Consider the following 27,421-nt stretch of genomic DNA (forward strand, 5'->3'; position numbering starts at 1 on the left):
CCACACCAAAAACAAATATTTGCAACACTGGCCGCAGATTAGGGGAAGGCTGTGAGAGTCAGTGCAGTCTTCACTCCTTCTGACCCTAGCGTGACATTGAGAGGTCCTCTCCCTGTAATCATCACAAGAGTCCCTTTGTCCCCTCATTCACTAAGCCACACCTCTCTTTTACTTACTCCCTGTAGTTCGGATATAGATCAAATAAACAACACATGTAAACAGCACGTGCATGTATAGATCATACATATAGAACTAAATAAGACATAAAAACCCTGTAATATAGAACTAAATAAGACATAAAAACCCTGTAATACAATAATGTATGGAAACATAGCATAGCAGATATAGATCAACAGAATGACACAAAAACCCAGCTTTACAGATATAGATCAATTGGAATTCACATAAAATAGATATCTAAAAATAGATAAAACCCTCTAAATTACAGGCATAGATCACAGGTTGCACACCCCAAAGGCCAGCCTTGGCATCCACACTGCCCACATAGAACCTGACCAGCACCCAAATTACACACAAAGGACGTGCCATCTTTGTCCCCAAACAGCCCATCATGAGTCAACCTTTTCCCCAAACAGCCCAGCGTGCAACATCTTTGTCCCCAAACAGCCAAGCCTGTGCCATCTTGGTCCCCAAGGCTTAAACACCCTGCTTGTACCATCTTTGCTTTTCCACAAATTAATTATACATCTATGATACACACAGTTTTACAGTGACTCACTAATTCACACTTTCATTCACACAATCATTTATTCCTTCACTCTTTCACACAAATCAGTTACAATATTCATTAATGCATTCTCACAAATTAATTAATTCTCTCCCTCGTTCACACAGTTCATCCACACATTAATTTATTTATTCTCTCACTAATTCACACAATTCATTCACACATTAATTCATACTCACTCATTCACACAATTCATACACATATTAATTCATTCGTCTACCTCCTCTCCCCCTTATCACTATCTACCCTCTCCCCCTTTGTAGTTCACTTACCTTGCAGAAGTCCTGAGGTGGGAGCACAAGGCGTCTGTCTACCCCCTCTCCCCTTTTCTCATTATCTACCCCCTCCTCCGGCCCCCCCGCCGACGCCACTGGCAGCATTTTATCTGGGCTGGTCATCAATATGAAAAACGTATACATGTACTGGAAAACATGGCTGATGTGGTCACCCTGGATACAGGGTAAAATCGTGCGACTATCAGGCATTTTGAATCAAAGGAACATTTTCATAAGCTTTAATTTAAATTGAGAGTGCCGTATAGATATTTTAGTAAAAAAGGATCTGACAACTCAAACTATTTTAGACAGTCACATGATTGATGATTTTATAGCAACAAAAGGGTTTTTTTTTTATTAATAATGATTTTATAGCAACAAAATATCTCCTCTTTTGAAATGTGAAGTAGATATCAAGTCCTTTCCCTTTCGGCTGCTTTCAAGGTTCAATACTAGTTAGACAAGATTTAGACTTATGCATTCGGATATGAACTTGTTTTTTTTTAATGAAAATTGTCTGTTTCATGCATGCGATAAGTATGATTATCATTCAGTACTGTGCTATTGTTTCTTTTTGTATCACCTTGGCTTGCCTGACCTCATCTGCTAGTCTCCCCAGACTTCACTGCCGTCTGCCAGTCTCCCCAGACTCTGCTGCCATCTCCAGTCTTCCCAGACTGTCTGCCAGCCTCCCCAATCCGTCTGCTGCTGTCTGCCAGTTTCCTCAGCCATCTGCATCCAGTTGCATCTACACCCACCGGTCCCACACAGGATTCTGATCCCAGACCTGTCCCTGCACAAAGACTCTTACCAGACCTGGTACGGACAGTTGTGACCCCTCTTCTGCAAATCAAAAAATAATCGTGTGTAGGAATTGTTCCTAGGGGTAATATGTGATGTTTTATTTAAATACATACAAATACATCAATGCACTTGTTGTGTTCTGGTCTTGTTGTTACACCTACCCAAAGGACAATTTGTTGTCGTTATGGCATTATTGATGGAAATGTAAGATGATATAATAATTAAAAAAAATGGCCCGATATTTCAGCTTTCATCATTCCACTTGTGACTAAGTGGGTAATGAGCTGGGGTGCTGCAGATGGGGATTATTGATATCGATAATTAATGATTGTATCATTGAAAGGTACATTTTATTCAATAAATATTATTATTGTAATATCATATATCTCCACAGAAAAGACTCAGAATTATTTTCCAGGGTTGTTCTTCAAATGATAGAGATTTATACAGTATGTATAGGTTTTTTTGTTGGACAATCTATTAAAATCACATGTAGCCCACCTCAGCCAGTAGAGAGGCGCTATTGTAGTCCAAGTGAAGGATGGGAAACACAGGGGTGCTTCCCTTACTCCTGGCTGAAGGATGCTGGATATCAGATCCAGGTACACAAACTGGCCACGGAGGTCTCTGTCCTGACCCAATGGAGAGTAAAACACCACACATAAACCCCCTCCCAAAATGTAGGCAACCCAAATCTGTGTCCGAGCTCCACAGTCTTTAGAGTGTCTTGTACTTAGGGAAACATGGCACTCCGCACCAGGGCCCATAGTCTGTAGGAAGGATGCTGGCACTCAGTCCCCTCCAGGAGCCCATGGCACGGATGCTTCCGTGACACTTATATTAGGCGAAAATGTCATTGTAACAATTGGATGAGGAGGACCCTGGATGGCGGAGTGAGCCAGGCAAACAGGAACCAGGAGTAGCCAGGAGAGCTGGAACCGAGAATCAGTTCTGGTAACCGGTAAAGCAGGAAGCCGAATCAAATCCAGAAGAGCAGTCAAACAAGCCGAGTCAATACCAACAATCAGAGAACAGGAGCCAAATCAGAAAACAGGAGCAAAGTCAGCAAGCCAGGTCAAACAAAGAAATAGTCACAGCAAGTCACACAGGGAAACCACAGAATACACCAACCAAGGGTGACCCAGAAGAGGAAGTCCAGGTTTAAATAGGGACAAGTGGAGGTGTGTCCTGCATTAAGGAGGTCACCCGAGGTTATAAGAACACATTACAGATGTAACGTGTAATATTATGTTTTGACCACACAGTGGCGCTGTGCTACCTGTTTGGTGAAGACGCCGACCGGGTAGCGCTGGTACTCGCTGCCCGGGAAGCCGGCCGAGGAGGAAGCGTCACGGGACCGGCCACGGCGCGGGACCGGAGAGGCAGTTAAGTCCTTACAGTCGTGTTATTGAAGAAAGGCCTAATTCTATTGATATTCATTTAGGAGTAATCATAAGCCTGATATCACTGTATTGCAGATAGATGATCATAAAATACACAAAGAGAAGTCAGAAAATACCTGTCTGAGAGGTGATGTGTTAACTACAGCCTTGGCAAAAACACGGGGGACTCAAGATCCTCGCTCCCAGCTTCAGAGAACCGAAGAGGGCGCTGACTAGCGACAGTTGTGTGCAAAGGGCTTGCAGGTTCTGTGTGAAAGCTGTCCTCTTGACCAAACAGGCCACCTGTCCTCTGCAATGCAGCATCACATAGAAAGGAAACTGTTAGAACTTTGAATAAAACTGTCTGATACTGCTCTTTACTTTTGTAACATCCATGTTATTTTACTTGGTTTCCAAAGCTTAATTTCCTTTAATAATTATTGTTGAGTTAGATATTCCATTTAGATTGATGTTGCTTTTTCTGTCATTCGAATGATTATGTAAAGGCATATCAGTTTTCTGCATTTCTTGTAATTTAAGATCCTTCTGTTTTGCTGTTGCTTTGATACTGTCTTATGCTTTCTGTCAAGTAATCAAATGTCTTTTTGGTGTATCATTATGGTGTAAAGCTAAGCTTTATCACTGTTCCTTCATATATTTATTTGACAGTAAAGTAGCTCAACAACCAAGAGGCTTATGATGAAATGAGGAACTTCTGCTGCTCCTTACCCTATATATACCCTCCTCTATAGCCGCCTCAACCATCGCTCTCTCAAGTTCCTCTTCAGCTGTCAGATCACCAGAAATAGCACGGTGAAGATCACCTTCTCCTTCCTCTTCCACAGTTCGCAGGCCTGCCTGTAATGGGACATATCAAAAGTTACCATTGTTAGTAGTCGACTGAATTTGAGATGGGGTTTGCCAACCAAAATCACCTGGATGGTGAAAATATGCATTGTGAGCCAATCACTGGTTAGCAACCGATTATGGAATATACAAAGTATTCCTCCCAGACATGTTGATAGAAAAGTAGGGGCAAGTGTGGTAAACTGGTAAACTAAATCACCTGTATCTCTGCGTTACTTCTCTTGGGTCTATATCCATAATATTCTTCTTGACGCTTTTTAAACTTGCGGAAATGCTCTTGAATCAGGAAGATGGCGTAAAACTTCCCAACTGTGACCTCATCATCTTGGTTAGATTTAAATGAAAAATATGAAAACATTATAGGGGGCATAATAAAAGTGGAAATAATAAAATATTACTCATATAATACATTGCCACAAGACATTGCCTTATGGTTATACTTACCACCTATTGGTGGAATCACCTGATCCAGCAACTTCATGCTGGTTCTTTTCCAAATCTTCTTAATAATCATTCTCAGCTCTTCATTACTCTGTTCAAAGTTTCCTGGGTGATTAGAGTGCCCATGATTAGCACAACAGGACAGAGAGGGAAAGGACAAGATTGCATAAGCCAAAAACGTATTGCTTACCTTCAGTCTTGATCTTTAAAGCTGTCCTCACCAGTGAAAATAAAGTAGCGTTAAACGTGACTGTGCCATCACTGTTTAGAGGCATGTTCATACTAACCAACCTCTGCAAATCAATGATAAGCATTAAAGAAGAAAATGGGAAAATCAGTATTCCCAAAACAGCTCATGCCTTTCTGTTACCCTCCATCCCAACCTAAATCCGAACCCCAATCCAAGTGTCTCTCCCTTACTTTACAAGCCACTTTGTGCGGGCAGAATTTCCCAAAACCCAGTGGTGGTTGAATTCGTCGTAGAAGAGTGACAACGTCTAAATGTTTGATCCGTCCTCTGTAAAAAGCACATAGTGAAAAAGAAAGTACACCCTCTTTGAATTCTATGGTTTTACATATCAGGACATAATAACAATCATCTGTTCTTCAGATGAACAACAACACATGACATATTACACCGTGTCATGATTTATTTAACAAAAACAAAGCCAAAATGTATAAGTCATGTGTGAAAAACTAAGCGCACCCTTACTGCTTCCATAGGAATTAAGATGCTAAGTAGCACACAGCTGCTGCTAATCAAACACCCTTAATTAATTGAACATCAGCAAGTGTGACCACCTCTATAAAAGCTGACGTTTTAGCAGTTTGCAGGTCTGGAGAATGCAGGTGTGTGTTAACAATGCCATGGAGCAAAAAATCAGCAATGATCCTAGAGAAGCAATCGTTGCTGCCCATCAGTCTGGGAAGGATTTTAAGGCCATTTCCAAACAATTTAAAGTCCGGTATTGTCATCATTCTACAGTGAGAAAGATCTCAATTGGAAAACATTTAAGACGGTTGCCAATTTTCCCAGGAGTGGACGTCCCAGCAAATTCACCCCAAGGTCAGATCATGCAATGCTCAGAGAAATTGCAAAAAACCCAAGAGTTACATCTCAGACTCTATGGGCCTCAGTTAGCATGTTACATGTTAAACCTTTTACTTACTATTGAGCCAAACACACAGTGGTACCACAATCAGTGGCTGGCTCAGTATATACTACACTGTACACCTTAACTTCCATCACTTTATGCTGAGTCAGGCACTGATGGTGGTACACAATAACTACCGTCAGTGATGTCATCACACACATACTTCTTGGTTTCTCACAATGTTTCATTACCTCCTCCACATTTTCTTCTTCTGTCTTAGTATATTTTGACTCCTCCTCCTCTTCTTACTTTTCTGTCTTCTTTAATAAACAGCCTTCTGGTAAGGCAGTGGGCGTGGCTTCAGTGCTGAGCACAGTATAAAAAGCTGGCTCATTACAAGGGAGCATTATTCGGAGGTCTGTATAAATAGACCTCCCGCTCCCATGATTTTGGGCCAGTTAGCGTGAGATCCATGATCCTACTCCTGCAGACCCCCTAACCCTCGCAGGCCTGGGTCAGTCTGCATCTTCATGTGGTGTAGTAGTCAGCTCCAGCTCTAGCTCAAGGAATAATGCAGACGGGGTTTATTCAGACCCCTGTGTACTTAAAGTGTTCCCATTGATTTCAATATCATCAGACCATGGAGGTGAACTTGTATTTTTGCCTGGTGTAGGTTCTCTGTCCTGCAAGAAGGTGTTAAGAAACCCCTGATAAGTAGGTGATTCTTTTATGTTCTGTGATTAAATTCAGATCATGATAATTTCCTCACCATTCCTTATTTTATTTTGCCACAAAAAAACCCCAATATTCCTCTGTATTACTGCTTTGGAGGCCTCTTAACACGGTGTTTATCAAAGAGCATTGATTTCTGGTATGCAGTCAAGATCTAGGTTTTACCAACATATCTCCTGTGATCTTGTGATAGCCTCTCTGAGGTCCAAGCGAAGTGGTTTTACCAGGTGTCCTGGGTTGAAGAAGTCAAGCCTGAGCCCTATTGGCTGGCCTTGAAATATTCTTCAGATCAGTCCTAGGTGCCAGGTACCAATGTGGGAGGGCTGGCCCTGTAGTGGCAGCCAAGGATAAAAATAAACGCAGGCTCTGCACTCCAAAGATAAATATAAAGTGCTTTAATATGCAATAAATTGCCGGTATACATGCCTCTGGTAAGTATTTTATCCCAAAGAAAGGGGCATTACTCATCTATCTAGATACTCAATAGAGTCGATAAGATCCATGGGAATTATGGTTTCATCAAAAGAGTAGATAAGAAAGGAATATTAGATAATATTTGGTTGGACCATAACATGCTTCTGTTAGAAGTGAAAGAGGCAGATTACTTCTGGCAACCAACTACCTGGAGGCTGAATGACAACCAGCTATATAAAAGTGATAATATAGGGCATATCAGCAGAATTGAAGCCCAAGCAAACCTGCAATACCCACCTTCATGTTCCCCACAATCAACTGAAGCCCAAGCAAACCTGCATACCTTGCTACAAGCCCTCACAACCTGCAATACCCACCTTCATGTTCCCCACAATCAACTGAAGCCCAAGCAAACCTGCATACCTTGCTACAAGCCCTCACAACCTGCAATACCCACCTTCATGTTCCCCACAATCAACTGAAGCCCAAGCAAACCTGCATACCTTGCTATAAGCCCTCACAACCTGCAATACCCACCTTCATGTTCCCCACAATCAACTGAAGCCCAAGCAAACCTGCATACCTTGCTACAAGGTATACAGAGTGGATCAAGAGATCTCCTTTATTATCTGTTATTGTTTTCTGTATTGTTATTATCATTTTCCTGTTTCTGTGCCTGAATTGTCTATTACCCTTTTTTCTGTCTATCTATGCTTTATGGCCTAGGAATGCCCTTACTGGGAGTTGAAGCATTTTTCCACTGATTGTTTTATTTGTTTTTATTTGGTAAAATTTATGTCATGCCTGTCACTACTTAAGTGTGTTATATTTTACTTTCTATCTTTCTGCTCCACTAACCCCTTATCTCCTATATCTGCCCTCTTACTGCCCCCGTCCACTTTAACACTATTTAACACTCTCTATTACAGCCCTCACAACCTGCAATACCCACCTTCATGTTCCCCACAATCAACTGAGCGTTACTTCAGAAAATGCAAATCCAAAAAAGACTTTAATCACTATAAATTCATGCTCCACACCTACAACTCTGCCCTCTCTCTCACCAAACAGCTCTACTTCTCCACTCTTATATCCTCTCTTTCTTCCAACCCACGACGCCTTTTTTCTACTTTCAACTGCCTTCTCTGTCCCTCCACACCCACACCACAAACCTCTCTCACTGCCCAAGATCTTGCTACCCACTTCAAAGAGAAGATCGAGACTATTAGAAAAGACCTCTCTTCCTTACAACTCCCTCCTACACCACTCAACACCACTCTCTCCACTCCTACTATACTAACTGCCTTTTCCCCTACAACCGAAGAAGAGATAGCCACTCTTCTTTCTTCCTCTCACCCAACAACCTGTCCCCTCGACCCCATCCCTTCACACCTCACAAAGTCTCTATATCCATCCCTTGGTCCATCACTTGCCCACCTATTTAATCTTTCTCTATCATCTGGAACTGTACCATCTGCCTTCAAGCATGTGCTAATCACACCAATTCTAAAGAATCCTTCCTCAGATCCTGTCTGTTTGACTAACTACCGCCCTATCTCTCTGCTTCCTTTTATCTCTAAGCTGCTTGAACGGATTGTGTACAACCGCCTCATTAACTTCCTCTACTCTAATTCCCTCCTTGACCCTCTACAGTCTGGTTTCAAACCCCTTCACTCTACTGAAACAGCTCTAACAAAAGTTTCCAATGACTTGCTCTCTGCCAAAGCAAAAGGTCTATTCTAATTCTACTGGATCTCTCTGCTGCTTTCGATACTGTTGATCACCACCTTCTTCTAGACTCACTTGCTTCTATAGGCATTCGAGATACAACTCTCTCCTGGATCTCCTCATATCTGTCTAACCGTTCCTTCTCTGTCAACTTCTCTGGCAAGACATCATCACCCCTTCCACTTTCGGTTGGTGTCCCCCAAGGTTCAGTCCTTGGCCCTCTGCTGTTCTCTCTTTATACTTCCTCTCTTGGCAAACTAATCAACTCATTTGGCCTCCAGTATCACCTATATGCAGATGATACCCAAATCTACCTGTCTTCTCCTGATCTCTCTCCATCTCTCCTGTCCCGTATTACCAATTGCTTGTCTGCTATTTCTTCATGGATGTCACAACACTACCTGAAACTTAATCTTTCTAAAACTGAACTCATTATCTTCCCTCCCTCCATCTCCACTCCACTACCTGTATTCTCTATCACCATTAACAACACGACTATCTCTCCTACTAACCAGTCCCGATGCCTTGGGGTCATCCTTGACTCAAACCTCTCCTTCATACCTCACATTCAGTCCCTCGCCAAATCCTGCCGCTTGCACCTAAAAAAACATCTCTCGTATCCGCCCATTCCTCACCCAAGAATCCACAAAAACCCTGGTTCATTCCCTTATCATTTCCCGTCTTGACTACTGCAACACTCTTCTGGTTGGCACTCCACTGTCTCGACTCTCTCCTCTACAGTCTATCCTAAATGCCGCTGCTAGGCTCATCTTCCTTGCACGTCGCTCCTCTTCTGCTTCCCCCCCTCTGTGAAACCCTCCACTGGCTCCCAATTACCTTTAGAATTAAATTTAAGATCCTGGTACTGACATATAAGGCCATCCATAATACTGCTCCTCCGTACATTTCACCTCATTAGCAAATACTCTCCTACTCGATCCCTACGTTCCTCCCATGGGCTAAGGCTCTCCTCCTCACTCATCACCTCTTCCTTTTCCTGTCTACAAGATTTCCCTCGAGCTGCCCCATATCTCTGAAATCTACTCCCAAGGAACCTTCAGCATTCTCCCTCCCTCCCAACTTTCAAGAAACATCTAAAAACCCACTTCTTCAGAGAAGCATGCCAGCTTTGCTGCTAGAACTTCCTTGTCATCGATTCAACCCCCACAATACCTCTCACCCTTTCTCTATGCCTTATGTTTGTCACCCCATTTCCCTCTAGATTTCTACAATCTCTCTACTGAAAATAAAGTAAGCTCATCCTAAATAATGTGTTCAAAGTTTAATTAGAGGCTGATAATGTAAAATATGGGCTTCAGAAGGTAATAAAGCTGATAAAGCCTTAACGAATAAATTAAAACTGGTTGAGTGAGACAAAATAACTATAACTCCATATTCCAGGAGAGCGGAAAGTGTGCTAAGCAAACGGAAAAATTATCTCAAAATAAGCATCCCAGTCTCTGCATGAAGAAACTCATATAAGAAGGTGAACAAGACTATACACTGCCTGACGATAATGAATAGACGGTACTTTGCATCAGCTAAACTAGGAAGAATGTACCCGCAATGTTCCTCTCTATGATGGAATTGTGAGTCCGAGGAAGGTTAATTTCTCCACATCTGGTTTTGAGGGGTAAAACCTCTTTGGGATTTGGTCTTTAGATTTGTAGAAAATAAAGGACATATGAATTTGGAAAAGAAACCAGAGGTGGCAGTGGCATAACAACAGGGGTCGGTCACAGCTGTGACAGGCCCGGCCCTCTAGTAGGCCCGGTTCAACCACTGTGATTCCTTGTTCCTGTCTCCTCGTTCAAAATTATTAGCTTTTTGCTTTGTTTTCGTCTGATTCGTGGGGGTCTGGACTCGTTTTCGGGGGTACGTACCAATGGCAGAATTTACCAAAGTTCGGTAAAGTTGCAATCAATATAGATTTTAATGCACAAGTCTAATGAATACATTACATTATGCACAAATTAAAACTATAAAAAAAAACCAATTGTATAAAATGTTGGAAATCCCTTTTAAAGCAGGGAGATCTTGTCAAACCAACTGAAATATATGTTTTTCATTAAGTCTGGGCATGTAGTAGCCACAGCTTATCTACATTCTGGTAAGACATTTGAGAAGATTCATTAATAGCTTTGGGCATGGATTTTAAAACGGTTGAGTGTACTATACAACCTAATTTGTGTACAAGACAAATGTGGATCATAATGATAAGATGGTTATATACACATGTGTAAAAAATGTACACAGGAGAATTAAAGAGGATCAATAAAGAAGTAAAACATAATTTATTCTGAGTTTAACAAGGTGATGTTAACATACTTTATAACAATTCCACTGCTGGCATGGTCAATAATACATTCATAGCAGTGAATTATATCAAAGATGATAGATGAAGTATCTCAGCCTTGTTGCCTGAACGACCATCTCTTCCGGGTCATTGCATGAAGGATAAGATCTCTTTCCTGTTGCCCATCCTGTTGGAGTGGTGGGTAATATCCTGAGGAGAACAAGAATGTACTCTGAGTGCTTTTTAACTCACACCTTAAACATACAAACACTTCACAGCCCTACCCACTTGTTTGGAAAATGCCCATATAATGAAATCACAGCACGTTTATTTTCCACACCCAGTTGTTGTTGCCCTACAACACCACTCATCAATTATTCCCAGCCCTCCAGCAGATGAATGATGGTTATATTTGGAAAATAAACAACTGGAAATTGCTCTTCGCTGCTCCAAAAGAGATCACTCCAATACAGGTGTTGTAATGCAACCAACTTTCCTACCTCATGACTGGTCTCACTATTAGCATCCCAGTGTTCTTCATTTTGCAGTGCTCTTGCTGAATCTGGTGTAGTGAACCTGTTTACTTGTACCCTAAAAAGTCATTAAAAAAAATAAAACAAAAAAAAAACCAACAAGATTTATATGTTAAAATGCAGAATACTCAGACTAAGCTCCAAATAAATTGTCTCCTATTGTCACCATTTCACAAAAAATACATCTAAAGTAATAATCACCCACCCTGATACTGTACTGTTGTTGGTGTTGCGATTCCTCCTAGGGGGAGCAAAGAATACAGGCTCTGGCAAAAACACGGGGGACTCAAGATCCTCGCTCCCAGCTTCAGAGAACCGAAGAGGGCGCTGACTAGCGACAGTTGTGTGCAAAGGGCTTGCAGGTTCTGTGTGAAAGCTGTCCTCTTGACCAAACAGGCCACCTGTCCTCTGCAATGCAGCATCACATAGAAAGGAAACTGTTAGAACTTTGAATAAAACTGTCTGATACTGCTCTTTACTTTTGTAACATCCATGTTATTTTACTCGGTTTCCAAAGCTTAATTTCCTTTAATAATTATTGTTGAGTTAGATATTCCATTTAGATTGATGTTGCTTTTTCTGTCATTCGAATGATTATGTAAAGGCATATCAGTTTTCTGCATTTCTTGTAATTTAAGATCCTTCTGTTTTGCTGTTGCTTTGATACTGTCTTATGCTTTCTGTCAAGTAATCAAATGTCTTTTTGGTGTATCATTATGGTGTAAAGCTAAGCTTTATCACTGTTCCTTCATATATTTATTTGACAGTAAAGTAGCTCAACAACCAAGAGGCTTATGATGAAATGAGGAACTTCTGCTGCTCCTTACCCTATATATACCCTCCTCTATAGCCGCCTCAACCATCGCTCTCTCAAGTTCCTCTTCAGCTGTCAGATCACCAGAAATAGCACGGTGAAGATCACCTTCTCCTTCCTCTTCCACAGTTCGCAGGCCTGCCTGTAATGGGACATATCAAAAGTTACCATTGTTAGTAGTCGACTGAATTTGAGATGGGGTTTGCCAACCAAAATCACCTGGATGGTGAAAATATGCATTGTGAGCCAATCACTGGTTAGCAACCGATTATGGAATATACAAAGTATTCCTCCCAGACATGTTGATAGAAAAGTAGGGGCAAGTGTGGTAAACTGGTAAACTAAATCACCTGTATCTCTGCGTTACTTCTCTTGGGTCTATATCCATAATATTCTTCTTGACGCTTTTTAAACTTGCGGAAATGCTCTTGAATCAGGAAGATGGCGTAAAACTTCCCAACTGTGACCTCATCATCTTGGTTAGATTTAAATGAAAAATATGAAAACATTATAGGGGGCATAATAAAAGTGGAAATAATAAAATATTACTCATATAATACATTGCCACAAGACATTGCCTTATGGTTATACTTACCACCTATTGGTGGAATCACCTGATCCAGCAACTTCATGCTGGTTCTTTTCCAAATCTTCTTAATAATCATTCTCAGCTCTTCATTACTCTGTTCAAAGTTTCCTGGGTGATTAGAGTGCCCATGATTAGCACAACAGGACAGAGAGGGAAAGGACAAGATTGCATAAGCCAAAAACGTATTGCTTACCTTCAGTCTTGATCTTTAAAGCTGTCCTCACCAGTGAAAATAAAGTAGCGTTAAACGTGACTGTGCCATCACTGTTTAGAGGCATGTTCATACTAACCAACCTCTGCAAATCAATGATAAGCATTAAAGAAGAAAATGGGAAAATCAGTATTCCCAAAACAGCTCATGCCTTTCTGTTACCCTCCATCCCAACCTAAATCCGAACCCCAATCCAAGTGTCTCTCCCTTACTTTACAAGCCACTTTGTGCGGGCAGAATTTCCCAAAACCCAGTGGTGGTTGAATTCGTCGTAGAAGAGTGACAACGTCTAAATGTTTGATCCGTCCTCTGTAAAAAGCACATAGGATAACAAACTTATTATTACAACCCTTAGGGAGCTGATATCATACACTCCCAAACCTTCCAATAAACCTTGTGTCTTAAAATTATGATTAGAATATTTAGTTATTAGCTTATGAGAATGCAATATCACAATGCCAACCTTGTACAGATATGATCCAGACCTAGCCGTGGTTAGCAGCAGTAACAAACACATACAATGACCACAGATAACAGACAACACAAAAGCATTGTGCTTTGCCGGGCTGTTGTGTATATTCAACACGACACTATCTACGGAGCATTTCTCCTATAGATTTTTATAGCAAGGAGTAAAGGCATGTATATAAATATTGAAGAAAAAAAAACAGGTTACAATGTTCATTACACAGAATTATCAAAATGTTACAATGAATAAAATTCCGGACAATTTTTAAAGTGTTGCATGGTGCAGGCAGCCCATGAAGCGTATCAGGCTGCTTGATATATAAATGCCTATTAGGGTAAGTGTGCAGGGTCATGTGGCATCAGGTGGCCCGTTTCCCCCGCGCAAGCTTCTTTTCAGACAGCCCATTAAGCAGCACTTTAAGAGATCATCTTGGGGGGAGTAGCTTGAGGGCCTTCACCATCTTGCAGGGAGCCCCAGAACTTTTTGTTATGCCACTAAAAACCTGTATGGTTTCATGACAGTTGACACGTAGGCAAGCAAAGGGATGTACTGTGATGCATTCACCTCGTGGCTACCTATTTGCAATTTAGACTATAAGAGGTCCAAGAGGATTGAAGCTGCCACTTACTTTGCCTCAGGGTCATACTCAGCCCAGATCCTCTTAAATTCATCTAAATGATGTGGCCCCAGAATGGACCAATCACGGGTCAGGTAGTCAAAATTATCCATGATCACAGCTACAAAGAGGTTAATGATCTGTGGGGAAACAGCATACATTTAGCAATGCACAAGTTTTAGAGCTCATTTTGGATGGAAGATACCTGGAAAGTGTACATATAATACAATTTAAACACCAGAGTCTTTAATCTTACCAAGAAAGCGCAAAGCATGTAGAAGCTGATGAAGTAGACATATGCAAAACTGGTCCCACATGTGTACTCCTCGCCAGGCAGATAATCCGACTCTGGGTCACACAGCTTTCCGTATGAACATGCTAGAAGTATTTCCTGCCAAGCTTCTCCCGTTGCACACCTGATCAGCAAGGGGAAAAGAAACAATTGTGAATTGGTCCCACTTAATTATTAACTCAAAAAGGCAGTATTTGCCTGCACTGTGAGGTTGTATTGACAGTGTAGGTATTGCTTGCTGATAACAACATATTAGTCAGTATTTCAGGAAGGCAAATTTCTCATATAGATGACTATGACCTATTTACTTGCATAAAGGGCTGTAGACAAGGGCATCTTTAGGAGGTGAATATAATATATACAACTTATATACACTTAAGTTTTATCGACAGTGTAGACATTGGTTACTGATTTATTTTGAGGTTATGAGGTGTTGATTATTTCTAGCGGTTGTATATTATCCAGTTGCACAGAACTAAATAAGAGTTGGAGGAAAACCCCATAACACTGTAACTAGCCTAACCCCTAACAATGTATATTGTTGGCGTTTTGCAGACATTCAGTGTATCATTTCTACTATAACCTTATTTTGCCATGGGTTCTGCTACAACCCTTCAGCTCTTGACTTAAGGGTTGTCTCGCTATGATACAGAGTGTCATTGTGCAGATTTCAAATATGTTCCTTTAATATTTCGACTATCATACTGAAAAAAACACAAGGCACTGTCCAATGTATCACTCCTTAATACTGTTCAGAACATGATGCAAGTGCACAAATTCCAAAGCTTTAGTTTGATACTGTTTATACACGCTACCTGAACAATAAAAGTACAGCCTGAGGGAACGTCTGAAAATTGTTGTTCCGATTGATTTGGGTTCCATCTACCATTGCAATTTTCCCAAATACCTGAAAAAATACAACAGACACTAAATGACATGCAGCTTCCATAAAGCATGGTCTGCATCAGCACCAATTAGTTTTTTTTTTCCCTACAGCTATTTCTATGTAGAAAATCCCCAAGTAAATTGGGTAGAGAGCTAAACCCAAAAACAGTTACATCTATAAATGTACCTGCTGACAGCATTCGCAACATTCTCCCTCAAATACGCAGATCTGGTCACGTATTAGAAACATATTAATGCACAAATATTCATGTAAATCCCATTACTCACACTATCAATGCAACTGCAAAACAATGTTGCCAGCTTCATAAAATACCAGACAACAGGCCCAAACTGTTTTTACATCCACTAAAACAATACTAATGTATATATAAAAAAGTAATATAGTCAGAGTCAGCTTTCCCATCACAGAAATTCATGCCACATGTAAAACAAACAGCAATATTATCTTTCTCCTCTCCCTTACACCTACCTGCATTCCAATTACTGCGTAGATAAAGAATAACATTACAATGAGGAGCGCAACATATGGAAGAGCCTGAAAAAGAAAATATGGGTCAAAAACAAGGGAAAAGAGTATATTTGAGAATATCTGGTATATGTTTGACGGAGTACTACCTGAAAGGATTTAATGAAGGTCCAGAGGAGGGTCCTAACTCCCTCTCCACGGCTAAGTAACTTGACCAGACGCATAACCCGAAACAGCCGAAAAAATGTGATAGAGATCCGAGAAGAGTCTTCGGAGCCTGGGGTGGCAGGTATACCAGGTGTCTGGAAAGTAAAATAGGATGAGAACTGAATAGAACGACTAGCAACACCAATATATCTGGCACCACTAAGATTGGAAAGGGAATGATATGAGGTGTTGAAGGAATATTATTGTACACACTGAAATGGATGAACCTCTACTAAGGCCAAAATAACTGCAAAGTAAAGGACTTGTTGGAGATCTTCACAAAACTGAATAAAAGAGAAGTTACAATGTACTCATGTTTTAATCTTTTATAACTGTAGTTGTTAATTATATAATCCTAAGTAAATTCAATTGGTTAAATGACAACTTCCAAATCATGCAAATGTAGAAGTCACAATAATCTTCCCAAGAAGGTTATTAAAGGCTTAAACTTTGCTCAGCAGATATGGCAGGAGCAACACAAATTAACACAGAGCTAGATTGGTAGTAAAACGTGAATTTTACATGGGTTCATTAACAAAGAATAAAGTCAATATCACAGAGAGCCAAACACTCAAGTGTATATCGTCCATGGCAAAATACATCATAAATAAATCCAGGCATCTATTCAATACTTAAGATAACATTTATCGTGGCACTGTACTAAAATCTACAGTTTAACACCTAGTGCTACTTAAATACACTAAGAAACACTTATAAATCGGGGATGCAAATAAGATAAATCAGTGAAATGGTCCACAGGATAAGGATGCAACTTTCCCACAGTTCCTCTATCCGATTTAAAGTGATAATAATGTAATACTTTTAAGTGCTTTTCAGTTAAAACATTCTAGACTGGTGCACATGCACCAAAAACAAATGGACCAAAAATGAGATTACAAATTTTCCTGAATCATTTTTGGTCCATGTGCACAAGTCTTGAATGGACAATTAATTTGGTTTCCTGCCCTATTGGACAAAATTTGAGGGCTTTTACTCTAATTCACTCTCTCCCAATGTCTCCATATCTTTACCAACTGCTTCCACCTCCCCATCTCCATTTCTGCTGCTTCAGTCCTTGTCTTGACTCTTATTCTTTTGTATGCTTTCTTCGGTCTTCTTCCTTGATCTGCTTCTCCCAGCTATCTGCTGCGTTATTCAGGCCTCCTGGAGCGATTCTGCAAAATGGTGCAGCCTACTCATACTCTCCCGATTGGAGCAATGGGTGGAGGTTGTCCCAGTGGGGCACACCATGACACTCTTTTCCATAAATACTCCAAGAGACCAGAATAATGCAGATGGATCCACATTTCTACACTTCTCTTTCAAATCTTTCTGCATTATTATTTTCACAAAATGGCGGAAACACAGCGTGCACCAAAGGGAAATACTCTTCCCCATTCATCAAATTGGGGGTGAGGTTGTCCCATGGCTCTGCCATGTTGCGGAAGTCCTCCAGGAGACCTGGTTAACTGAGTGGATATTAGCGAGAAGCGGACCAAGAAAGAAAACATAATACAAAAAAACTAGAAGAGGCAAAACCAGAAGCCGAGCTGCAGAAAGGAGATGAGGACATGGAATCCATTGTCAGAGAAGGTAGGGAGACATTGAGAGAGAGTGTGAGTAAGAGTGAGTGGGTAAAAAGTCTCAGAGAAAATTCAGAGCTCTCTGTTGAGGGCCCTATTGATTTTCGCATAAATTAACAAAATTGGAAAATGTCATTAAAATTTAAGTTTGTAGGAATGTACGAAGTTTATGTTAAAAAATAGTATTTATTGCGCCAAAGTTTTGTCAGGGCAAAAAACTAAATTACAGGCAAAAAGATACACACCTAAAGATATACTTCCAAATCTCCCACACTTCAAGGTCAAAGAGTGATGAACACACCACGTTTATTCCACTTCATTTCCAAACTCAAGTTTGGGAATATATTAAGTTGCCATGGTAACCCATTTGTTATAATGGTATTCAGAAATGTCATAAATCAAAGAAGTGTTTTTTTGTGACCAGGGGGATGGCATAGAATGTTGTCTGTGCTATCACTCACTGCAACTACAGTGAGTCTGTAGTAGGTTTTCATATTAAATGATAACCTATGGAATATATGTAAAATAAAAATGTTCCTACTTGTCAACAATGAGAAAATGATGGATATGTGATCCACAAAAAATCCAAATGTAGTTTACTAATGCATTTTGCCACTTGGCAGCTACATCTCAACAGTTGCCTTGGTTCCCATAGTACATTCTAGTGTGATGCCAACAAAGAATTGTAGCAAACAGATTACACCCTTCTGTTAGGTAGACAATTTTAATCAGTATTAACCAAGTGTGTTAGGAAAGACACATCCTAAGGATGCTATAAAGCCAAAATTCAGGATTAGGAAATATATACTAAAGAATCGTATGGCATTGAGAAGACATTGAAGATGCATGACCTGGTAGAAAATGTATATTTGGGTATTACATCTAGCATTTCTCCAGACTGAATATCCAAAAAAGCTGGGCAATCCAGAAGCAAATTTACAATAATAATGTTAAAATTTTTTTATTGAATACACTGCTGATTAACTATAGTATCTGCTTCTTCCCCCACCCATGCCAACTCTTTCTTACTCAATCTCTCCTGTCTCTCTGACAGAGGATGGTTGGCTCAGGGGGCAGGCAGTGGGACAATTGCCCCCTGGTCTAGTCCAGAATTCCTCACAGACGGTCATGTAAAGGAAGGGAGCAACAATGATCCACTTTAATGCACATGATAGGTAGATGGTTCAATTTCAATTGGAGTTGTTTCCTTCCCCTGATTAGAGACTTCAATGAGCTAATCAGTTGCAAGAATGGTCAGGCCATGAAGGAAGAGGGCAGATGAAGCTCCAATCTCAGGTGTTTGAAGAATGCAGAATAAAGCACTCACACACTACTTTAATATGCATTATTCTTAAATGGAGCTGTCAGGGACAGTAAACTGTACTTTACTTTTCCGCTCTCTATCTTCTTTTGTAAACTTTTTAAGTGCTGTTCGCTTTACACGAAGCATTAACATATGATGCTAAACAAATTACCTTATCATATCTGTTTTTTCATTATTTACTACAAAGGTTAAATGACATGAAAACACAGAAAGTTTTAAAATCGTTTTCAGTTTTTATTGAAACAACCTACTGTATCTGTGTCTTTTTTGTCATATATGGCAAAAAAAAAAACTGAAATCCACACGATTAAATAATTATTTCTGGGAAATGTTTGACCGTTCAACAATAACAGTAGTCATGTTTTTAATGTTGTGATAAAATTCAGTTGGTGTAACAGCATCTTCAAACGACTCGTTTGACCACCCACTGTAATACCTGGGAACTTCTAAGTGTCGGTTACGTGGGACTCTCCATCTTTTGAGAGAGCTACTTCATACAGTGGCAAGGTTAGCCAAAGAGAGCCTTTAGTGAGAGGGAACTGGGTGGGGAGAAGAGGAAAGTGCGTGTGTAATACGTGGAGTGTAGGAGAGTGGGGAGAAGTTGAGTGACCAAATGGCCACATGTTGTTTCTTTTGATGTAGAAAGAAGAAACTGACCTGGAGACCTGAGAAGGTGTCTCCAGGTATGCCCTTTGTCCAGTCCGCTTCCTTATTTAATATTTTCATGTATTTTTTGCTCTGACCTAAGTTATACTATATTCTAGTGTCCCTGACACCTGTTTGGGCTGATGTCATTATAATTTCACCTTCATTTCTGATTTATTAAAGTGCCAGATAAGGGCACTATAAATGTAATTATAGTAACGTTTGATAGAAACACCTTTAACAAGAATAAACATTTAATACAATCTAAAAGGTTGTGTACTAACTTAAACTAAGATGTACCTTACTACCTGGATTGATATTTTAATTTAAGCCCTGTGCAGCCGCGCACCCCTAAGGCCGGCCCCCTAGAGTGGCGGACCCGGTCGCATTGAAAAAATTACATGTTATTGCACCCAGAAGTCCAGATAGAAGGTTCTACAGGAAAAAAGAGGATATCTGTGCAGTGGGAGAGCAATAGGCAACTACAACAAAAAATTTATATAACAATGTGAGAAACTGTATTTGAATTACATTAGATGATACACTGACATCAAACATTTTATTAAAATAATTATTGATTATTTTAAAAACAAAAAATGTTAAAGAATTGCAGAAACCAGACCAGAATTATTGCAGTCTCTTATTCAGTAAAAAAATGCACAACTAGACAACCTATGCTATCAAAGAAGTATCCATTCTGTGTGACTAAGAAATACACTATGGGCAGCTGTGTTAAATATGTTCAACAACAGGAATATAAACAAACAAGGAAAAGACATTAAAAGATAAAAAAAAACCACTAATACAGGTAGAAAGTTGTCAACGCAGTTACAGGACATCAAAACCTGGAGGTACTAAAGAACAAATACAAAGGAAACAAAAAAGGAAAGACGACATAGAGGTAGACGTGAAACAATCACAAAAATATCGAGAAACATGAATACCAGGGAAACCAGACCAGACAAAAAAAGACAGTAAGGTAAAGAAGAAAAGGGTCTTAAGACTTGGGGTCTATAGTTAACCCTTTTCATCCCAAGAGCCCCCATATTAGCCTACTGGCCCCGAATGAGATGTCAGGGCACAATGCACACAACAGAAAGACAAGTGTTGATAGACCGTTCCCACAGCAAGCGCATGCAGCTGATATTTACAACGCTGGACTTGCAACCACCACTGAGACAGAACAGCCCACCGCTGGGAGCAAGGACAGTCTGTGAATAGAAAAACACAGCAAAGCTTAACCCACTGAGATATATAGACAACGGTAGGAAGAGAAGAGCTTGTAAGAGAAGAAATAAAGAAAGTACATTAGAAAAAGAAACAAAAAATATAGCAAGCTGGCTGAAACAATAGCTGCAGGTCAGTAGAGAAAAAACATAACCACAAGAGGAAGAGGTGAACATGCAACTGCTGGAGGGAAGAAGAAACCGGGCATAAGAGACGCATAGTTGATCCAAGGTAGGAACTGTCGGCACCTGGCATTGGAACACACACATAAAAACAAAACGTACAACCTTAGTCCTAACCCCTTAAGGACACAGTTACAGTTTACACTATTTTACTCTTGAGGACACAAGGGTTTTCAGCATTTTTGCATGTCTTAATTTAATTTTCAACTTTCCACGAACCATATTTTGGTTTTTTTCAGGAAAACCAGAGTTATGTTTAGAAACATTCTCATTTCTATATTCTGTCGTTTAGTCAGAAAAAAACAAAAATGCAGGTAAAAAAAATGAAAATGCAGTATTGCAGTGGATGGCTTCAACAGAATATATTTAAATATAGAACAATATCTTAATTTGCATTCAACGTCATTTCCTAGATATAGCCAAGCCCCACATACATAGATATGTCATAGTTTTAAGATGTTAAGATTTGGAAATTCCATCTATTAGGCCCTTGTCTCATTTGAGGTGGCATGTTGTTCCCGTATTTTAACTTAACTCAAGAAAACTATATATTTTTGGAAACTAGACAACCCATTGGATACAAAAAAACCCTTAAAATTTGCATTCAGCAACATCCCCCAACTTTATAAATGTTTCACATGCATAGGATTGGCATGGTTATGGGACATTACACAATCTAAATTCAAACTTTAATTCACAATTTTGCTTTTCAAACTTGGAATTTGTGCTATTCAATTTACTGTGTGTATCTCTCATTTCAGGCAGTGTGGCAGTTTCACATTTTAATTTAACCCAAGGAAACTATATATTTGTGAAAACTGGACAACCTAGTGTATTTATCTAGTAGCATATAGGCATATTTATGTAGCTGTTTTCACACCAACATCTTCCAAAGTTGTGGGTAACAAAATATGCATTTTTTTAAATAAAATTGCAATTTCATCAACGTTTTGACTGTATATGTGTACATATCCGGCTTCCACTTCTCCAAAAAACCCACAGTGCTTGACTTACTAAACGAACCTACTTTTATTGTTTGTTAAGCTCTGGACAAAAAACAAGACTATTCCTAACTAACTAACTAACTAACTAACTAACCAGCCACCCACCAAATTATCTTTATACATAAAGTTCAATTAATTACATAAAATCCCCCGTTTACTATGAGTAGACAAACAAAACTTACTTAATACCCACCAAAAAACCTTATTACCAATTTAAAATAAAATTAATAAACATTAACATTTCCCATCAACAAGACTATCTCCTAATCTACCCACTCGCCTTACAAGCTAAAGAAACCCTACAGTTTCCACATAGTAACCCTAACCATAACATTTCTTGCTAAATAACCCTAACTTTATCTCCAATGAATAAAATAATTAATTACATTTTTAAAAGAAAAAAAAAGGCTAAAAAAATAACGCTTAAAGATCAAATATCAGTAGTGGAAATGCATAAATAAATACATAAACAAATAAAGAGTAAAAAAAAAGTGCTGTGTGTGCTTTTTTAAGAAACTATAATTTTCGCCAGAGAATGGAGACAAAATCAAGTGTGAATGCAAGGCTCCTATTTCTGGGAGAAGCACGAAAAAGAAATATGTTTTGGACAAAATACTTATACAGCTCAATTTTTGTACACTGTATTGATGATGTGCAAATGTCATGCTCGGAAAAACACCGGAAGGCCTGAAGCTGGGCCAGCATTAGCCGTGTAGCTGGAAGATCACAGCAGCGTGTTATGGTCTAGCTGCTTTTCTGCTGCATTGCTGGAGGCTTACAGCCTGGCTGGGTTGCCATGGCTACACTCCTGTCACGCCTGTGACTCAGCCCATTGTCCAGCCCACAGCCAGCCCCTTTTGGCTATTTAAGCAGCTAAACTTCACTTCCTCCTGGCCCTTGTGTTGTTTCCGGCTGCAAGTGCTATTGCTGTGTTCCTGTGTTCCTGAATTCCTGTGTATGACCTGGCTTTCTCTGACGTCCATCCCAGCTCCTGATTCCTGGCTTGTTCCTGACTTCGCTGATCTCTGTATTCCTGACCCCGGCTTGTCTGAGTACCCGTCTTGGTTCCTGACCCCGGCTTGTCTTTTGGTATATGCTTTTGGATCACGATTTGGCTTTGTTCACTATTGTCATTACAATAAAGGTGATTGCATTTTACGTTTTGTGTCCGTCTGGTTCCTGGTCCCTAACATTACACAAGGGCCATGAACCCAGAAGGGGCAGGCAATCCACCAAATGTTTTTACCAGGCTGGACCAGGTAGACCAGCGTATGGACCAATTTGCGCTAGCTCTCCAGACCTTGTTGCTCCGTACTTGTCACGATCCGTAAGTGAGCTGGTAAGCGAAAGGTTCCTAATCGCAAAAACACCAATCCACACAGGACAAAATCCAGACGAGGTACAATAGGGCATAAGCAGAGGCAGCGTCAAAAACAAGCAAGGGTCAAAGGCAGGCAGCAAAATAGATAATGGTCGGTAAGCGAGAATAGGAACTGGTACACGAAGGGTCAAAACACAGAGCACGCTTCAGTATAGGAAATAAACTTCAACTGATACTTCAGCAAAGGATACTGGGACTGAAGCGTCTAAATACGTTCAAATTTGGCGCCAAAATGACGTCAGTATTTGAAACGTGTTGCTATGGCAACGGTGGAGCGTGTCCTACGTTTAACTTGATTCTGCCGGCAGCTAGAGGGAGACGCGTCTCCCTGGCAACGGAGCGAGCGCCCCCTCCCTCCTGTTAACCTCCGGCTGCAGCTGCGTGGGAGTGTAGCTGGAGAGGCCCTGCTTGCTGCTGTGTCAGTAAGCCGGGAAGGAACGGAGACTTCAGCGTGGGAACGATGGCGGGGGTAAGTACTTGATTTATGACAGTACCCCCTCCCGAACGGTAACCTCCGGGAACCGATAGGACCAGGTTTAGAGGGGTAACTCCTGTGAAATCGACGAACCAAGGCAGGTGAGTGAACTAAAGAGGCCGGTTCCCAGGAACGGTCAGCAGGTCCGTAACCCTCCCAATCCACCAAATAATACAAACGGCCTCCCCTAAGACGGGAATCCAAAATGTCTTGAACGATATATTCAGGATAACCTTCAACAATGATAGGAGGAGGAGGTAAGGAAGACCGTGTGGCCAGTCTATTGGTAGTAACTGGTTTAAGCAGAGAGGTGTGGAAAACCGGATGGATTTTGACAGATGGCGGTAACGCAAGTCGATAAGTGACTGGGTTAATACGGTGAGTGATGGTATATGGACCAATAAATCGGGGTCCCAACTTTAAAGAGGGTATGGCTAGTTTCATATTTCGAGTAGACAACCATACTTTATCCCCGGGTTGATAGTCAGGGCCATTACGTCTATGTTTATCCGCTTGACCCTTATATCGTTGTTGAGCAATTGTCAGATTTTGTTTTGCCATGCGTAATGCTTTATGTATTATTCGTAGTCTTTTCGCCGCTTCGGGCACCATCACTGGGGTTATGGATATAGGCAAGTCAGGAGGATGGTAACCGTATAGCAGAAAGAACGGGGTTTCTTGTGTTGATGAGTTCTTAATATTATTGTGTGCAAATTCTGCCATAGGCAGCAAAGATGACCAGTCCGATTGGAGGTAAGATGTGAAACAACGAATATATTGTTCTAGACTTTGATTTATTCGCTCCGTCTGACCATTAGTTTGAGGGTGATAACCAGAAGATAGGGCTGGTTCAATCTTCAACCCTTTACAAAAAGACCTCCAGAATTTTGAAGTGAACTGAGAACCCCGGTCAGTCAGAATTTGAAGAGGAACTCCATGTAAGCGAACAATTTCTTTTATGAACATGTCGGCTGTCTCAGTTGCTGATGGGAGGTGTTTCAGTGGTATGAAATGTGCCATCTTGGTCAGTCTGTCTACAACAACCATGATGGTATTATATTCGTTAGATAAGGGTAATTCCACTATAAAGTCCATTGATACGGAGGACCATGGCGATTGGGGAGTGGGAATAATTTGTAACAATCCCGGAGGGCATTGGTGTGAGGTCTTGTTCCTTGCGCAAACTTGGCATGAATTCACATAGTCTTTTGCATTCATTGCCATGTTAGGCCACCAGAAACGACGGCGAAGCAAACTGAGCGTTCCTGAGATCCCTGGATGTCCTGCCAACGGAGCGTCATGGCAGATGCGGAGAGCGTCGGTCACAAAAGGTGGAGGTATTATCAATTTATTTTGATGATAAAAGAGTCCTCCTCTCCTCTGCAACGGCTGGACTGTAGGACGATGAACTCTGAATTTGAAGTAGTCCCTCAGGGAGCTAATAAAATCTTTCTTGGTGACCAAAAAATGTCTCGGGGGAATTATTGGTTGGGTGGTGTTGGGGTCATCCTGTTCATTGACATATTGGCGAGATAAAGCGTCAGCCTTGCCATTTTTACTTCCTGGTCTGTAAGTTATGTGAAAATTAAATCTTGTAAAAAAGAGAGACCAGCGCGCCTGACGAGGTCGTAGTCTCTTGGCTCGTTGAAGATACTCCAAATTGCGGTGGTCGGTAAAGATAACAAACGGATGTCGAGACCCCTCGAGATGATGTCTCCATTCCTCTAGTGCACACTTTATTGATAGCAATTCACGATCGCTTATGTCATAATTCTTTTCAGCCTGTGAGAGTTTGCGAGAGAAAAATGCTATAGGGTGAAGTAGATTTTTAGGTCCTTGTCTTTGAGAAAGGATAGCCCCCACCGCTACTGTAGAGGCGTCTACCTCCACAATGAAAGGCAGATCAGCATTGGGATGTACCAGTATAGGAGCAGAGGTAAATCTTTGTTTAAGCATTGCGAAAGCCTCCTCGGCCTTTGTGCTCCATAAAAACTTGGTAGTTTTGCATGTGAGGGTTGTGAGAGGAAGGACGACTCTGGAAAAATTATGAATGAAACGCCTATAGAAATTAGCAAATCCAAGGAATCGTTGCACATCTTTACGTGATTGAGGCTGTGGCCACTGTTCAATGGCCTTAACTTTAGTTTTGTCCATTTCGATGCCTTTGGATGAAATGTGAAATCCCAAGAAGTCTATATTATTAGTTTCAAACTTGCATTTTTCTATTTTGGCGAACAAACGGTGGGCACGAAGACGTGAAAGAACCTGGTGGACATGGCTGCGGTGCTCTTGGAGGGTAGTGGAAAAGATCAATATATCATCTAGATAGACGACCATGAACGTATCTAATAAATCCCGGAAAATATCGTTGACAAGGTTTTGAAAGGTAGCTGGAGCATTACATAGTCCATAGGGCATTACTAAATATTCGAAGTGTCCATAACGAGTGCGAAATGCAGTCTTCCACTCATGACCGTCTTTGATACGAACAAGGTTATATGCTCCTCGTAGGTCTAGTTTGGTAAATATAGCGGCTTGTTTTAAACGTTCGAATAATTCCGGGATGAGAGGAAGAGGGTAACGATTTTTTATGGTTATAGCGTTTAGTTCTCTGTAGTCCACACAGGGCCGTAAACCCCCATCCTTCTTTCCTACAAAGAATATCCCTGCCCCGGCTGGCGAGGTGGATGGACGAATAAAACCCTTGGCTAGGTGTTCGTCGAGGTAATCTCGTAGTACTTTCAATTCAGATTCCGACAAGGGATATATACGGCCGTAAGGAATTTTAGATCCAGGTATGAGATCTATAGGACAGTCGTATGAACGGTGTGGCGGAAGACAATCAACTCCCTTCTCATCAAACACGTCCTGGAATTCCATATAGCATGAAGGCAAACCCGGGATGGAGGTTCTGGATACAGTAGGGGAAGTTTGAAGAGTAATATGTGCAGTACTGAGACAATGGCGGATGCAGAACGGAGAGGAAAATGTAACTTGTCCTGTAGTCCAATGAATGACGGGATCATGTTGCTTGAGCCAGGGCAGGCCCAAGATTAATGGAAATAGAGGGGAATTGATGACATCAAAGGTTATTTTTTCTGTATGCCTATTCCCTATAGAACAGGTGAGTGGGACAGTCTCTAAATGCACTGGTCCGGAAGACACAGGTGAGCCATCAATGGTCTGGATAAATACCTCATGTTTCTTAGAAGAGGTAGGGATCTTCTGTTTGGCGAGGTATTCTTTATCAATTATATTGCTGCTTGCCCCGGAGTCGATGATGGCTTGGAGATGAAGTTGATGAGACCCCCACTGTAAACGCAGAGGAACAGATAGGTGAGTAGCGGTCTCCAGAAGTATGGACGAAATACAATACGATCTGTTTCTCGGCCCTACGTTCTCGCAATCTCCGATCAATAGAAAGAGCCAAAGCCATGAGAGGTTCAAGTGAATCGGGAACTTGGCCATGAGCCAATTCGTCACGCACAGCATCCGAAAGTCCTAAGCGAAATTGGTCAGCGAGGGCATAATCGTTCCATTTAGTATCCGCAGCGAGGCATCGGAACTCTGTAATGTACTCCTCCACTGGACGGCGGCCTTGCGATAGGGTACGGATAGCTGAACATGCCGAGGAGTGGAGGTGTGGGTCATCGTATAATGAGGACAAAGCAGCAATAAAGGAGGTATAATTATGAATAACAGGATCATTTGAAGAT

The 27,421-nt window shown here is 40.9% G+C and overlaps 1 protein-coding gene across 1 annotated transcript in view; it reads right to left on the reverse strand.

Annotated features, from left to right (window-relative positions):
- Nucleotides 1–3,369: 3,369 nt before the first annotated feature.
- The window catches only part of LOC149276982 (voltage-dependent L-type calcium channel subunit alpha-1S), a 66,482-nt gene continuing 42,430 nt past the window's right edge, over nt 3,370–27,421 (reverse strand). Inside the window, exons 29-45 of the mRNA XM_089503195.1 lie at nt 15,827–15,979; nt 15,681–15,746; nt 15,121–15,212; nt 14,270–14,429; nt 14,026–14,153; nt 13,141–13,237; nt 12,911–13,013; nt 12,724–12,825; nt 12,479–12,603; nt 12,142–12,270; nt 11,520–11,722; nt 11,282–11,372; nt 4,708–4,810; nt 4,521–4,622; nt 4,276–4,400; nt 3,939–4,067; nt 3,370–3,519 (exon numbers count right to left, since the gene is read on the reverse strand). Coding sequence (XP_089359321.1) covers nt 3,370–3,519; nt 3,939–4,067; nt 4,276–4,400; nt 4,521–4,622; nt 4,708–4,810; nt 11,282–11,372; nt 11,520–11,722; nt 12,142–12,270; nt 12,479–12,603; nt 12,724–12,825; nt 12,911–13,013; nt 13,141–13,237; nt 14,026–14,153; nt 14,270–14,429; nt 15,121–15,212; nt 15,681–15,746; nt 15,827–15,979 — 2,058 coding nt within the window. The remainder of the gene's footprint in view (nt 3,520–3,938; nt 4,068–4,275; nt 4,401–4,520; nt 4,623–4,707; nt 4,811–11,281; nt 11,373–11,519; nt 11,723–12,141; nt 12,271–12,478; nt 12,604–12,723; nt 12,826–12,910; nt 13,014–13,140; nt 13,238–14,025; nt 14,154–14,269; nt 14,430–15,120; nt 15,213–15,680; nt 15,747–15,826; nt 15,980–27,421) is intronic.

This window comes from Sceloporus occidentalis, unplaced genomic scaffold (assembly GCF_023333645.1).
Source record: "Sceloporus occidentalis isolate IW3139 unplaced genomic scaffold, rSceOcc1.0.p SCAF_222, whole genome shotgun sequence".
In the NCBI taxonomy this organism is placed as follows: domain Eukaryota; kingdom Metazoa; phylum Chordata; class Lepidosauria; order Squamata; family Phrynosomatidae; genus Sceloporus; species Sceloporus occidentalis.